At 46.1% G+C, this 15945-nt stretch overlaps 1 protein-coding gene across 1 annotated transcript; it reads left to right on the top strand.

Annotated features, from left to right (window-relative positions):
• Positions 1-10729: 10729 nt before the first annotated feature.
• LOC101762662 (dirigent protein 1) lies at positions 10730-11344 on the top strand. Its single transcript, XM_004979050.2, has one exon. It carries the CDS (start codon positions 10730-10732, stop codon positions 11342-11344), a length of 615 nt encoding a protein of 204 aa, XP_004979107.1.
• Positions 11345-15945: the final 4601 nt, after the last annotated feature.

Genomic DNA, 15945 nt, shown 5'->3' with positions numbered 1-15945 from the left:
GCTCGCGGCCTTCATTTCCCTACCAGCAAAGGAGAAGAAAGGGAGAACTAAAGGAGACTGACAAGTGGGACCCATTCACATGGGTATAATGGACTTTACACAGCAAGACCTTCTATCTCCGGAGCTGGATCTGTGTATTTTACCAAACATGTGGACAACTCTGGTATTTTTTTGGAGTTGGTAGAGTGGAGCTCAAAAGTTTGGAGTGGAGTGCTGCCAAACACCCCCCAGAAAGAAGAAAATTGTTCATCTAAAAATACTTGTACTTTACTTCAGTGAGTATACACGCTCGTCTTTTAATTTTATTTCAACCAGAAACGCCGAAGAACATTGACGAGACGGAAACTAGATTGGGGCCCAGCCACTTGATTTCCATTTGGGCATTTTTTTTATGGAGTAGTGATCCCATTAACTTAGGCTAGCATTAATGAGAGTGAGTTTCGTGAGAATTTTATAGCATTAAATTCAATGCTACATCAGTAAAAATTGCTGACTGGGTAAAGTAATTAATAGAGTAAGTTTCATCATATGAGAGAGGAGTTTCATCCCCATGACACTCATCTGACACAATTATCTAATTTTTAATCTAAATAACTGTACAATAAAACTACGCACAAGTACTCAGCAATATCGCTGGCCACTATGTTCTCCGTGCCTTCAGGTATGCCGTCCCAATATAGGTCGGCATTTGGAGAACGCTTACATCCACGCGCTGCCAAAGCATGCTCTACTTTATTACAGACTCGAGGACAAAACACTACTGAAAATTGCATAAAACAATTCGAGATAATTGACTTGATCTCGTGGATTAGCCCTCCTGCTGGAGCTAGAGAGAACTCCCTCCCTTCAATCGCCATCTTGAGCATAAGTGAATCTGTTTCAGCCTCTACCTTTGTCATTCCCCTGTCGCTTGCTGCTTTAATACCAGCCAAACATGAAGTGCTTCAGCATGGAAAGCATCCATCAGATATGACACACGGCCAGCACCAGCATGAATCACCTCCCCACTGCTGTCTCTAATCACAAAGCCCCACCCTCCATCGCCAGTACTGCCATTATAGGCACCATCAGAATTGATTTTAAGTCTATCACAAAGCCCCACCCTCCATGCTCCTTTCAGGTGGGAGCTTGTGTTCCTTGATGGCTATTTTCAGAAACTCGTCAGATTGAGATGCCACAATGTAAGCCAAGTCTATTGCTGTTCTCCTGCGCTCACCTTCTCTAACCCGGTTCCGCCACCACTGCCACAATAAGTTGATGGACAGCGATCCTGGGCATTTTCATATGGCCGATAGCGATCCTGTGCATAAGCTAGCCGTCCTTTTTCTATGCAGATCAACTCCTGACACTACTGGAAGTCATCAGTACCTGTTGGTTTTTAACATTAGTATCGGGTCTAACGGCTAGTCGACAAGGAGCCCCGTGACCCCCTTTAGTACTGGGTGGAGGCTTCACCCGGTACTAAAGGTTACCAATTAGTACCGGTTCTTATCATTGTGTGTCCTTTGACTTTTTGTCTCTTCTCCTTGTACGTTGGCGGAGAGCTCATCTGCCGATACGTCGTCTAGATGGCGCTCACGTCATGGATGCCTTTCTGGTTGCTCTTCGACATCGTTGGCCCCTTGAGGAGCGATGATAGCGAGTAGTTCCCGCTCTGGGGAAAAACAGGCTGAGTTTGACGTGATGATCTCTGTAGGTCATTTTCTTCGTATATAGGGGACAAAGGTGTTCCCTCTTGGTATGGAAGATTGCCAAGGTAGGTGACAAGGCGTGATTCGTCATCCTTGGCTAGAGCAGATGGCTTCATGTCAAACCAGTAGACGAATCTACCTTGTAGAGTAGATGTGATTATCAGACCCTGTTGTGGACCTGATAAGGGGATCTCCTCGTACGGATCCGAGTAGTACTTGGGGTCTTTGATCGAATCCGAGTTGAATTGCAATCTGGACAAGGTGTCTTGGTAGACAACACTCGAGTTTCGAAGTTTGAACGGGAATCGACTCGCATCGTAGACTAGGAACCAGTCCGACTGGTGGGAGGAGTCGAGTTGTACTTGGACTCATCCCTGGGGCCTTAAAAGATGTCAAAAATTTTCTTGAATTTTTCAATGAAATCCTCCAAAGCCTGGCGATGGAGGTTGATGTCGTAGTGCTTCTCCTCCGGGACCGGCGCGAGGTGACAGTGGAAGTTTCCAGCGCCGTCCGCGACGCAGACCCAGGAGCCAAAGATGATTGTCGTGCCTTCTTCGAACGCGATGGTGGGCTTGATGATGATTGGAGCCATCGAGTTCGCTAGTGGATCTTTGGGGAGAGCCCCTATCTGGCACGCCAGCTGTCGGTGTTTAGACCCAGCAACCTACCGAGGGGTACCCGAGGTAGTGTTTTATGCGTGGGGCTTGCCAAAGATCAGGAACTCGAATACACGATTTAGAGATGTTCGGGCCGCTTATGCCGCGTAATACCATATATCTTGCGTGTTGGTTGGGTTGTATTGATTGATGATTGTTTGGAGGGGGTTCCTGCCTTGCCTTATATTGTCAGGGGCAGGGTTACAGGTTGGTTGTTGTACAAGAGTACTAGTCGGATTTGACCAAAGAGTCCTACTCTAATTGCTACGAGTAGTTTCCTAATTCTCGACTAGTTCTTGTCCGTCACGTAGACCATGCCGTCCTGCACCGTAATCTTCATGTCTGACACGTCTTGGTGTACAGCCCTGTATGTAGGACTGTCCAAATCTCCTAGTGGGCTCATAGATGTATGGCCTACCGCAGACGCAGGGGGCCTCCCTGGCCGCCGCCAGCGCACGGGCCGCCGGTCCCCGCGGGCGCACAGACCCGGCCAATTCCGACACAGCCTATCCTCTGGCTACCACCGGTGTGCTAGCCACTATTGTGGCGAGTGGGTGACGAGGCCCGATGGCACGTGCTGGCAAGTAGGTGAGGAGGCGCAGTGGGAGGCCCGACGGTGCAGGCGAAGCTCTCGTGCGAATTTTGTGATTTTAATTTTTTCTATGATTCTTGTGAAATATGTGATAGTGATTCTTGTGAAATGTATTCTTGTAATTCGTGATGTGATTCTTGTGAAATCTGTGATTGTGATTCTTACTGTGATTCATGTGAGTGTGAATTTTTTTGTGATTCTTGTGAAATCCGTGCGCGCACAAGGAATTTGTGATTGTGATTCTTGGAGAAGCAGACACTTTTGAAAGCTGGAGTAATGGTATAAACAACCGGTACTAAAGGGTGCCTTGAGTACCGGTTATTTGACCCAGTACTAAAGATCCCCTTTAATACGAATTAGAAATACCGGTTGCACAACCGGTACTAAGGGGGGTTTTGATCCGGTACTGAAGACGCATTTCCAGCAGTGTGAGTTTCAAGTTGTGTTCAGGTAAAAGTGTAATGTAAAAAAAATCTACAAGAAATGTTTCAAAACAAATCTACAAGAGAAAAATAGGGTGATTCTTATTAAATTTGCCTCTCGTGTTCCTCTCCCATCCACCGCACCCAAATGCCCCCTCATTCAGTGGCGGATCCAGAAATAGGCTCCGTCCCGGGCTAATTAATATAAGACTTAAAATCTTACTAGCCATGCACTACTAGATATAACATATTTTTCAAAGAGCACAAATAATTATATAATTCTCTAAATTTCAATGTTCAACCAATAGACTTTCTTTCTCCTGGATCAGCAACTATATCTCTCATATCAAGTTCAATCCGTGGTCTTTTTTGCTCAACCCGACTCTCTACACTTTCGGCACTACTCTTTTTAGCATAGTATTTCTCCATTCTAAGTTATGATTATGAAATGTTGTAATTGCAAACTAAGACTCAAATACTTCCTGCTCAGATCAATGAAATGAAATATTCATTATCATTACTTTGCATAGAAATAGCATAAATAGACTAGCAATCATGTAAAAGGTAAGCAAACTAGTAGTCATGGAGCAATTCAAAAAAAAATGGCATACCGGAGGCCCGAAGCAATTTCAACAGACAATAGGCAGGGACCGACCGGCGGCCGGCGGCGTGGCCTGGGGGCGCCGGGCGTGGGCGCGCCGCGCGCGGCCGGCGGGGGCCTGGGGAGGCCGCCGGCGTGGCCCGGGAGCGGTCGCGTGTGGCCGGCAGGGCAGCGGCCAGCGGGGGCTCGGGGGGCGGGCCAGCGGCCGGCTAGCCGGGGCGCGGCCGTGCGGAGCCGCGGGGGGCGACGCGCGGGCGGTCGGCGGGGGCGCGGGCGTGCGGGGCCGTGGGTGGCGGCGCGCGGGCAGGCGGGCGCGGGGCGCGGCCGACGCGGCGACGGTCGACGGCCGACGGCGAGCTGGGGCGTCCGTCGGTCCTGGCGCCTGGGCGGCCTGGCGGCGAGTCGGGGAGGGCGCACAGGGGGCGGCCGGACTGGTGACGGGTCATGGGAGGCAGGAGCAGAGCAGGCAGTGCTAGGGCAATGGGAGTTGCTGGGCCGCCTGGGCGCTTGGGCCAACTTCTTATCGGGGTGGGCTAATAGGCCAAAAGGCCTTTTTATACTATTTTTATGAAGGATTTTTCCACTGCTCTTGGACCTCGCCCCGGGCTGCAACCCGGGCAGCCCGGGGGCCAGATCCGCCCCTGTGTACAGTGACCTAAGCCTCATGCCGGCATGCATGCCGCCCTCTCTCTATCCGTCTATCGTGATATGACAAAACTTTGCCTTCCGTCCCGTACGTCGTCTGTTTCACCGAAAGTAACAGCACCGCATACACCTCATGTGGTCCCGGCCTTCTCACTCAGCACCACATAGGAGATTACGAACCCTATGTATATGTGCTATTAATTTGAATTTTGAAGGGGACAGTTCAACTTGCAATTCACACATACTTACATGTGTGCTTTGCTTGTATGGTACAATCCTTCAACCAGTTCACGTAGTATCTGAACTTATGAACAAATTCACACCACCACACTCAAGCTGAAAAACCACACTGTTGAAACACACATGTACAGTGACTTGGGGCTCATACCGCCCTCCTCTCTCTCTCTCTCATAATTTGACAAAACTTTGCATTCCGTTCCGTATGTTTAAACAACTTAGGTGTGACGTCACTATAAGCGGCCTGTATGTTTCACCGACAGAAACAGCATGGCACGTACCTCGTGTGGTCCCTCTGTCCCTCTCACAATCTCACTCATCTCTACGTAGTGGCTCTCCCCTTGCTATACGAAATCACGAACGCTGTACGTGTATAGAGGTGCAATAATGAGCTGGGAAGTAGATTTTCAAATTTGAATAAATTGAAGAGGAACAATTTGAATTTCGAAGCATTCACCTTGTCAACAATATGCTATGTCAACAATATGCTAGCATATGCAGACCCTGTCCGGCCATTGCGAGCTAACCAGCCCAACTTTCAAGCTTCAAGCAGCCATATCCTCAATTAATCTCATCATGACCTCCCTCCCTCCCCCCCTCTTCCTCATCGCAACCTTCCTCTTGGCCGCTGCCTGTCCACTTCCGCAGCCATGACGCGGACAGCAACCATGGCAGGGACGAAGAAACTGCCACCACCACGCACCTCCACTTCTACATGCAACCCGGAGGGACCCGTCCTCAGTCGGCAATTCTAGTCCAACGCGGAAGGAGTTGGGACGGCCGAGTCACACTAGCAGCCAACTCAACAACACCTAAATACATAGCCACAAGCAAGGCTGAGCATACTAATACTCAGCAAGACTTACCCGTCAGGTGGCAACTACTCCATCGACTCCTAGACAAGTAAGGCTTTTTGGTTGAGGGATTTGTTTTGCCTAAAGCTTTTAAAGCAGATCCTTACTTTCAAGTTTTAGCACATATTCTAGTTGATTAGAATTCTAGTTGATTATCCATTCTAAGTAAGCACCTATTCTAAGTAAGCATGGTGAACAAGCAATTTAATCAAGCATCGTTCAATTATAAAGTTTTAGATCTCGTTGAAACATATAATTTTCATAATGTTTAGAGCTGACGTGGATAGTGGACTATTCTTCCGGACTCTATTTAGTGCCCGCACGCATGACTCATTCGTGTTGGCTCATTTATAGCCGGTACAAATGAGCCGACACGAATAAGGATATCTAGTAGTGGTTGTGAGCCCTACTAAAAAAATCAAGTTGATTAAGAAATTAAATCGATAAATTATTATTTATTTTGACCTTTCTAAATACAAAATAAAAATTATGTATTTAGAAAATTAAAATAAATAGTAATTTGGAACGGAGGGAGTAGACTCGACTCTAAGTTAAACTATCGCAACACAAGTGTCTAATATTATATATGCCATAAATCAGATGAGGCCACGTACTGCTACTCTGCGAACTCTATATCAACATTTCAAATACCCTAATTCAACATTTCATGAAGGATTAGATAGGGTGCATTGCTTGCCCAACGCCTCACTCAGGTTGCCCCCCGCTAATACGTCCGTTAATGTTTTGTTACAACTGATTAACAATCATCTGAATCAATATTTGGATATACTATTTCAACATTCATGAGGAAATTGCTTTGCGCCCCTCATCTCATCTTATCCATTTGTCTACTGTAGCATGGAAGTCAAATTATAACAGTATAAGCCCTTGTTTACTTCCCTTCAAAATTCCAACTTTGACACTATGCAAAAAGAAGATTCCCCATCACATCAAACTTACGGTACGTGCATGGAGTACTAAATGTAGATGAAATCAAAAACTAATTGCACAGTTTTGTTGTACTTTGCGAGACGAATCTTTTGAGCCTAATTAGTCAATATTTGAACAATAATTCACAAATACAAACGAAATGCTACAGTTACGCATTTATGGCAAAATGCCAATTTTGCTACTTCCAAATTGGGAACTAAACAAAACAAGGCCTAGGTGTGTAAACTAACTTCTTGCGGAAGATGGATATAGATCGGAGAACATGGACTGCATATATGAACTAGATCTCGATTGGACCAAAATACATTATGGAAACTGCCTGTAGGCCGGCAATGATCGACAGCCCATGTGGGTGCCTGTAGGCCAAAATCTGATTGGCCCATGTGGGATGCTCCGATCCCACACGCTGATAATTGAGCAGGAGCTAGCAGGCCGGGCTGCATGCTTCAGGTGATAACCCAAATACTTTTGGCCTTCGACCACACATATAACTTCACCCGGATGTGAGATGTCTGCTCTCTCTTCTTTCTTCCAACTTCCATTACGAGAAGTCGAGAATATATACTCCTTGCCTTCGTCTACGTCGACACCGAACGCCGACCAGGACTACGGACTACGCATATGCATCACTGCAGCAGGATCAGGCCCAACCCTGAGACGCAGAGACCGCCACGGTGTGACCGGATCGGAACGCCGCGCGTTGCTGGCCAGCGGCCGACGAGCTTGGGCCCATTTGTGACCGCGCGCTTGCGGCAATCTGCCCACGCGAGGAGATCGGACATAGGGGCCACCGGGCTAGGGACAGCGACAGCAACGCAGGGAGCTAGCAGTCATGGGCTCATGGCCTAATTAGGATTTTTTTTCCTAACACACAATAATGAATTGATGTTTGATTTGTCGATGATGACAAATATTCCATGTTGATAATCGATTGATGGGATACTAGATAGGGATAGGTAATATTATAGTTTGCGAGTTCAGTATAATACTCAGTAATATTTCCTTGGTAAAATTGCATAAACCCCACACATAAGTCACTTAGTTTGAAATTCATTTTGTTGCAAATGCTCACTCCCATACACACACACACAAATGATGTTGTGAACCTGTTTTCACCAATTTAGAGCAACCACATGTCAATCTAGCCGAGTCAAACTTTGTCCAAATGCTTGCATTAGCCGAGTCAAACTTAGTCCCTGGCTTGGGGCCAATGATTGCTGCTCTAATTGCTACGCCGTCCCACACGTTTGGGGCTTGAGCTCTCCAGTGCACAAATCTTCTACAGTATCCCTGTAATGGCTCCTTGTCCTTCTGTTTGCATCAAAACAAGTCATTCTTTGTTAACTGCGGTCTTTGAAAACCCTGAAAGTTTGCTAGTATTATTTGCTTCAAGTCTTCCCAACTGTGAATCACTCCCAAATTCAGCAACGAGTACCATTGGATGGCCGCATCTTCTGCACGATTATAAAAGATTTGGCAAGAACAGATTCATCACCCCCGGGTGATAAACTGATAATACTGCAGCTTCTAACTCACTAGAAATTGTCTCGGACCTGAGTGTCTTGCGAACTTTGGCAGGGGACCTGGCCCGTAAGTTTGAGGTCAAGGAGTTAACTGCAGCTCTTGTGATAACGGCCACTTTCTGTCCCAAGCTCTGGTATGCAATACCCTCACTTCCTGATTCGAAGGTCCTCACTCGAGTTGGTTGATGACGATTCTGCCTCCACATCATCCACTTGTGTGTCGCGGAGATGTTCAGTTGCCTGGGTTGCCTTTCTGAATCGGGCACTGCGAAGGTGTTGTGCTGCACTTGCTTTGCTCTTAGGTCTTCTAGCTCTACTTGCAACTTCTTAATTTGCTCTCTTGCGAGCTGCACTTCTTGAGCAGCTTGTGCTGCTCTTTGCTGTACCACTGCTTGTTCTACTAGTTTCTGCTCCGCCTGATTTAACTCCTCGGCCTCTTGCCTTAATCTAATCTAGCCAACTCGATTTCGTGCGGCATCAGATTTGCTGCGACCCTCGCACCTTGCTCTTCTGATCAATTTTGCCTTTGCTGCATGAAATTTCCATCACCTTGTCCCGGGGCTTCCTGATTTGAACCCACAGCTGGATCTTTGGTATTAGACTCCGTACTCGGAACTGTCTTGCTAGAATATGTCATTTCCGAAATTTGAAGCTCAATAGCTAAATACATGGCAATTAAATCATGAGCCGGGACCATTAAGAGTATACTGCGAGTAGGAAGTGGAATTAATACAATGAATTCAAAAGCATCAAACCTCTCTTTTTCGAAAGAATCAAAACACATCAAAATAGTACCGGCCATACTTAATAATAGAAGGATTTGCCAGAAATATGTAAAATTGTCCCTTCCTAGTCTTTCTTCTCTTGGTAGGAGGCATCGTGGATCTTTCTTCTCTTGGTAAGAGTTTTGAACATGAAAGGGAAAAAAACAACTTCTGAGGGACTTGTATTATCTTCCAAAATATAAACCCTTCTACAGTAGGGGTGGCTCCCGTCCCAAGCGACATTTTACATCCTATTTTTACCCTTAGCCAATTGATACATTTCTAAAATATGTTGTACACCATCGTAAAACAGGAGTCCTAATCTGACTTGAACTCCTTCAGGTCACACCGTTCACGTTGCCTTGGTCACGTTAGCAATGTGACCTACCTTGCCATCACCTTCGCTTCCTGGCGACACATCAATCATCAGGACACCCAACGAAGATGCCCGTTAATTCCCCCGCTTCCATTTGAGCCCGATGAACACCTTCAATTCGACTCTCCTGAATGGATACCTGCGCAAACAGACAATTTAATGCAAAACACCTCCGCAGCATTTCAAGCGATGGTGAACAAGGTGCGAAGGTAACTGTGGAATGCAAAGGTTAAACATTCTCGAATCCGCCACGCGAGGATGACCTCCTTGATCCAGATCCCAACATATTGGTCCTTGTCATCATCACTCTATGGTGAGACCACCTAACTTCCTTACCATCTCACCTGCACATCATATGCGATGGAGTTAGATATGCTTTCCTTTTTTAAGTAACCTGTGGAGGATCCTTTAGTCCCGGTTTGTAAGACAACCCAAACTAAAGGTGAGGCTTTAGTCCAGGTTTGTGTTACAATTCGGGGCTTTGAGAGGCTTTAGTCCGGATTTGTAACACAAACTCTGACTAAAGCCTCACCTTTACTCCAAGCTTGTGTTACAAACTGGGATTAAAGGGTCCTCCAAGGACTATCAAATTTGGATCCAGGATTAATGTCTCCTTAGTTCCGGATCCGATTCGTTCTGAGATTTTTATTGAGGATCGAAGGTCAATTTGGCAGGTGGTAATTTGGTCCCTGTCATCATCAGCGGGTGGTAATTTGGTCCTGTCATCATCACTCTTTGGCGGGACCACCTCTCCACCGTAGGAAAGTTCGAGTGTGAATTGTAAAAAGACGGGTGGACATCCGCGATGATGTGTCCTAAAGGTTGAAAAAAATCCAGAAATAGCCTGGTTGAAAGGAACAAAAAACATTTTTTGGATAAAATTTGAACTCAAAAAGAGTAATTATCTTTGGACAGTCAGTTTAAACCAACACACCGGAGAGCAGCCGTATCCTAAAGCAAGCTATCTCATGAATCGTACGTCATGGCTTCCGCTCCCCTCTATATCTTCCTCGCCTCCTTATATATATAGTGGAAACTTATACTCAGTGGCAATAAGAGAAGCTCACTAAGGTTGGCCTTAAACATTGTTGTAGAATGTTGAGATAAAAATGGTGTAGAGTATTTTCTTGCAAACTGATAAGGAGACGTCTTCTTTTGTACGGCTGAGACATACTCTCTACACTGAAATAGCACATGTTGTAAGAGCTCAATACTCATTTTCCTCATGTTCAAAAAAGACAGGATCGCAAATATCTGTACTATACGTCCACACGTCCGGATGAAAAGTCTTAAAAGGGTTGAGACCGGTTATGCTGGGGTAGTATATAAGCACGGATATGCCACAGAGCAGACACACTATCAAGGCAGAAAGCAAAACCTTAGCCTCAAGGCTCAAGCAAGCAACCCCCCATCGATCATGATGCCTTCCCTCCCATCCGTCTTCCTCAGCGCCGCCTTCCTCCTCGCCGCCGCGGCCTACATCCGCAGCTCCGGCACGGTTGGCAGCAGCACCGCCACCTCCACCACGCACCTCCACTTCTTCATGCACGACGACTACACCGGCCCGCGACCCACCGCCGCGCGGATCGTCTCCGGCAGGTCCCTCCTACCCACGTTGGCGTCGTCCAGCGACGGCGACGACAACGCCACAGCCACCGGGAGCACGCTGTCACGGCTGCTCTCGTCGCCGCGGCAGTTCGGCGACGTGGTGGTGCTGAACAACGCGCTGACGGAGGGTCCCGGCGGCGACAGCGCCCGCGTCGGCACAGCGCAGGGGTTCGCCGTGCGCGTGTCGGAGGGCGGCATCGTATCGCACCTGACCATGCACATGGTCCTCGACGCCGGCGAGCACCGGGGCAGCTCCGTGACGGCGAACGGCCGCATCGACATGGACGCGACGGTGCGGGAGTCGGTGGTCATCGGCGGCACGGGGAAGTTTCGGTTCGCGCGCGGGTACATGCTCACCCGGAACTACGACTACGACCTCGCCCGCGGCGGCATCGTCGAGATCGACGTCTACGTGCAGCACTAGCACTCTAGCAGAGCTAGCACCGGAATGTTTTCTTGAACATTTTTTTCGCCGTGTTGCATGTTGAAGTTGTTATATATGCGTGGTTGTATGTGTTTCATGTTGGTATACGTATAAGTACGTACAATAATGGGTTTGCCAACATGTCAGTATGTCACTTTCGTTAGCCACTAATTGTTCAACTATCATGCCATATCCACTTTGTACGTACGCGCTGGCAGTGTACCCAGGTATGGGCGTATGGGACCATATCTTAGCCTTAGCTCGTGTGATACGGTAGGTATGGCACAACATCTGTAGCCTAGTTTATCGTGCGGCGTAGCTATATATGCATCCTGTCGTTTTAAAACTAATAATTTTCTGTTTTTCAAATAATTTCCCGTTCTTCCTATTTAAATGAAAGAATACGGGACATTTTAAAAGGAATTGTGAGATTTTGTAAATGCCCACGACATCAAAAACATTTTGAAGCATCGCCACATAACGCTACGGTATCTACCTAAAAAAAACCAACAAACACGTTATCTTAAAGAGAGCATGTGGAACCATCAAACGCCGTCTAGGTTGAATAATAAATTTAATCTTACATAATGACATAACAAAACCATTCATAAACACGATAGCAGCTAAGTACACTATTAACGATAGCAGCTAAGTCACACTATTATAACATGTACACACTACGGAAACAGTAAAAATGCTGAGTGTTTTTTATTTGCCGAGTGCTTTATTTCGGGTACTCGGCAAAGGAGCTGATTGCCGAGTGTCTCCGTGAAAACACTCGGCAAACATTATACACTCGGCATAAATTTTCTTTACCGAGTGTCAAACTAAAAACATTCGGCAAAGTCACAATCGACACTCGGCAAACAAATGACACTCGGCAAACCATGACCACGTGACCGACACGTGCGACGGCCGTTAGAGGGGCGTGCCGGACGTTAGTCCTTTGCTGAGTGTCCGTCACAGACACTCGGCAAAGTTCCAATTTTGCCGAGTGCTTCTCTCAACACTCGGCAAACCAAAGGGTTTGCCGAGTGTTTTCCTCCAGCACTCGGCAAAACCAAAACTATTTTTCCCTCCTCCACCCTCCACACTTTTTCTACTCCCCACGTATGACATTTGGCACTCCATGTTAGAAGGTGGTCTATTTCTTGATCTGTTTGCTATATTTAATGAATTAATTGCATTTAGAGTAATTTGTTGATTTAAGTCAAATTTGAACCGCAAGTGATTGGAATAATGGAATAAAATGAGTGGAAAAATCATATTCATGTTAATGAGTCCGAATTGAGGTCTTATCTGGGAAATGAAAAGAAATTTTGAATATTTTGTTCAGAAAACACGACCACGAACGTGTGGCCGAATGATTTTTAAATTCTGAAAAAATCAAACGAAGGCTGAAAATCACAAGATTTGTCAAGATGCCATGATTTCATATGTGGAGGCTGTGGTAAAAAAATTGAGAAGGTTTCGCACAATTTTTGATGTATGATGCTTACAAATCGAAGCATATTTGGAGAGGATTCGTAAAATTTGGACGGATCCGATAAGATTTTAAAGTCCAATTGAAACTTAAATTTGGGTTTGACTTCAAAATTTTTTGTATAGGCCATAGACAACTTAGATTGGTTCATGTCAAATTTTGGGAAATTTTTGAACCCGTATGATAATTTTTATTTATTAACTGCAATTATGTAAATTTAATAGATATAAATTCAATTTGAGCTATAACTCCATGAAATAATGGAATAATATTAGTAGAAAAATGAAATAGGCATTGTTTAGTGATTTTGACTAGGTTTTTCCAAAGTTTATGGGGAAAAAATTAGTAAAACACGTTATTGAAATTTTACACATGAAATATAAATGTACTTTGCCGAGTGTCAGATCAAAACACTCGGCAAAGCTCATCAAGATTTCAACACTCGGCAAACATTTCTGCAGGCCCACTTCCCAGGCGAAGGTACCGTTTGAAAATCCAAAAAAATAAAATAAAAAAGGCCTTTGCCGAGTGCCGGCGATCTAGCACTCGGCAAAGCGTGGAAATTAATCCGGCCCACCCTGCCCTAACTCACGCACACACGCACACACCCACACGCACCCGCTCCGCTCGCTCTACCACCGGCCGCCCACTTCGCGCCGCCATCGGCTGCCGGCACCAAGCCCCCGGCCGCCGGCCGCCCCGCGCTACCCCCGGCCGCCGGCCCTCTGCCCCGCGCCACCCCCGGCCGTCCTCGGCCCCTGGTCCTCGGCCCTCGGCCCTCGGCGAGCCCCCGGCCCCTAGCGTGCTCCGCCCGCCCCACCGCGCCCCAGCCCCCGGCGGCGCGTCCCCGGCCCCAGTGTGCCCCGCGTGCCCCCGGTCGGCGCCCCTGGCCCCGACCCCCGGCGCGTTCCGCCCGCCCCACCGGCGGTGCCTCAGCCCCCGGCGTGCCCCACCCGCCCCCTCGCCACTCTCAACCGGTAATTCTTCAATATTTGCTGTTCAAATTAATTAGAAAATAAATTAGAAATTAGAAAATGATGCCGAGTGAGGATGAATTAGAAAATGACTTATAAAATAGATATTATAAAATGATAGGACTTTTTTTGGAAATTAGAAGAGGATGAATGATGTATGAATTATTTGAAACCTTTTGAGCTGTTAAATTGGAGTGGATGTGGTTGTCGGCCATTGTGCCGTTTGATTTGATGCAGGTTTTACAAACCTCCCAGTGTAGGGGAGGTGCTGCCAAAATTACGACTTGACAGTTCTATGTTTCTTTTCTTGCAGGAGAGGCTATGTCGCAGTGGTCTTCTTGGCCTCCACGGTTGTAGACTTTGCATTTGTGACTTGAACTTGGATGAAACTTAGTTGTGACTTCAACTTGGATTTATGGCTTGTTTCATGCTTACTTTGGATTATGTCTGTGATGTTTATGAATAATGCTTGTAATGGTGGTTGTGAATTATGCTTGTGATTATTTATTATAAATGCCTGTGATGATGTGTGTTGTGAATTGAGAGGGGTCCGTTATATCGTGACAAAATAGGTAAAAAAGAGGGGCACTGTCAACTTTGCCGAGTGTAACACTCGACAAAGACAGGCTTTGCCGAGTGTTTTGGCTTTAACGGTCAGCAAAGGGGTTAGATGCACCACTTTCTGGTGTTGCCGAGTGTATTGGCCTAAACACTCGGCAAATCAGGCATAAAAATGATCTGGTGACCCATGTTTGCCGAGTGCCACGACCACAACACTCGGCAAACTATTACGTATTTGGCAAGTGTCGAGCCTGCGACACTTGGCAAACTTTAACGTATTTGCCGAGTGCCAAGTGTCCAACACTCGGCGAACTGTATTTTTTTGCCGAGTGTCTGCCGTCTGACACTCGGCAAACCTACCGTTAACTTGGACGCCGTTACCGCCCTTGTCGCTGAGTGTTTATCTTCGCCGAGTGTTCTTTTGACCTTCGGCAAACCTTGTGCCGAGTGCTTGATGTTTGACACTCGGCAAACACTTGTTTGCTGACGCAAAATTTGCCGAGTGCTGAATGCCGAGAGTTACACTCGGCAAACACTTTGCCGAGTGTTTTTGGGTCTTCGCCAAGTGTCTGGGACACTCGGCAAAATTACTGTTTCCCATAGTGACATGTGTCTAATATATATACATCGTAAATCAATCTGCCCACGTACTGCTACTCCCATCGCTGCTACTCCCATCGTGCAAATATTCCTCCAAAGTGAAGAATCCAGGGGAAAAATCATTTCATATGATGTTTATATAAAACTCAGGAATAAAAGTGCTTTTTAAAAAGTTATTTAAATCACATTTTTAATAAAAATTTTTAGATAGAAAGGTCCCAAATAAAGCCTCACCAGATATATATAAATTCATGCAGAATGAAAAAACAATAATTACTTGATAAGTTAGACTTCATACTGGTAATATAAATGACGCAATGTAATACATCACTACACCAAACTGGATTTGCCTTGGCGGCTAGGGCTTTCCTTGGTTGCCAAAATTTAGCCGCCAAGAAATGTTGTGTTGTCTTGGAAGGTCTAATTAACGGACAAGGAATGTTGTATCCTTGGCTGCCAAGGAATGCCAAGGGAAGCTGTATACTTGGCGGTTGGAACATTTTCTTAGCACATTGAAGATTTTATTGTTGTTCTAATTTTCTTGGCTACCGCCAATAAAATGATCCTCGGCAGGCAGCTGCCAAGCTAATTGAATTTCTTGGCTCTCAACCCTTCCGCGGGGGAGGTTCATTTCCTTGGCTGTTTTGGTACATTCCTTGTCGGTTTTTGACCGCCAAAGCAATTCTGCTTTGGGGTAGTGCATGACTTCACTTCTACACACAATTCCTAATGATATCAAGGCAGTGCCGATTTTATGGACTAAATTGTTTGCCTACGAGAATAATTTGTTCATGATATTAAATTATTAATTTCGCCTCATAGACTAAACTATTCTCCTATACAAATAATTATTATTGCAATGTGGATGCCTCTGTTCTCTATGTCAAACAATTGATTTTCATATGGAGCCATTTTGTTTATCTTATAACTAATTTAGTCATGATGTTACATTATTTGTTAGCTTGGAATAATTTGTTTCACAA

This window comes from Setaria italica, chromosome VIII (genome assembly GCF_000263155.2).
Source record: "Setaria italica strain Yugu1 chromosome VIII, Setaria_italica_v2.0, whole genome shotgun sequence".
Taxonomy (NCBI): Eukaryota; Viridiplantae; Streptophyta; class Magnoliopsida; order Poales; family Poaceae; genus Setaria; species Setaria italica.
The sequence above is the reverse complement of the archived record's forward strand: the minus strand, read 5'-3'. Positions and strand labels throughout refer to the sequence as shown.

What these genes read in the sequence shown, in the direction of transcription:
- LOC101762662 (XM_004979050.2), top strand. Translation starts at nt 10,730, where the DNA reads ATGATGCCTTCCCTCCCATCCGTCTTCCTCAGCGCCGCCTTCCTCCTC.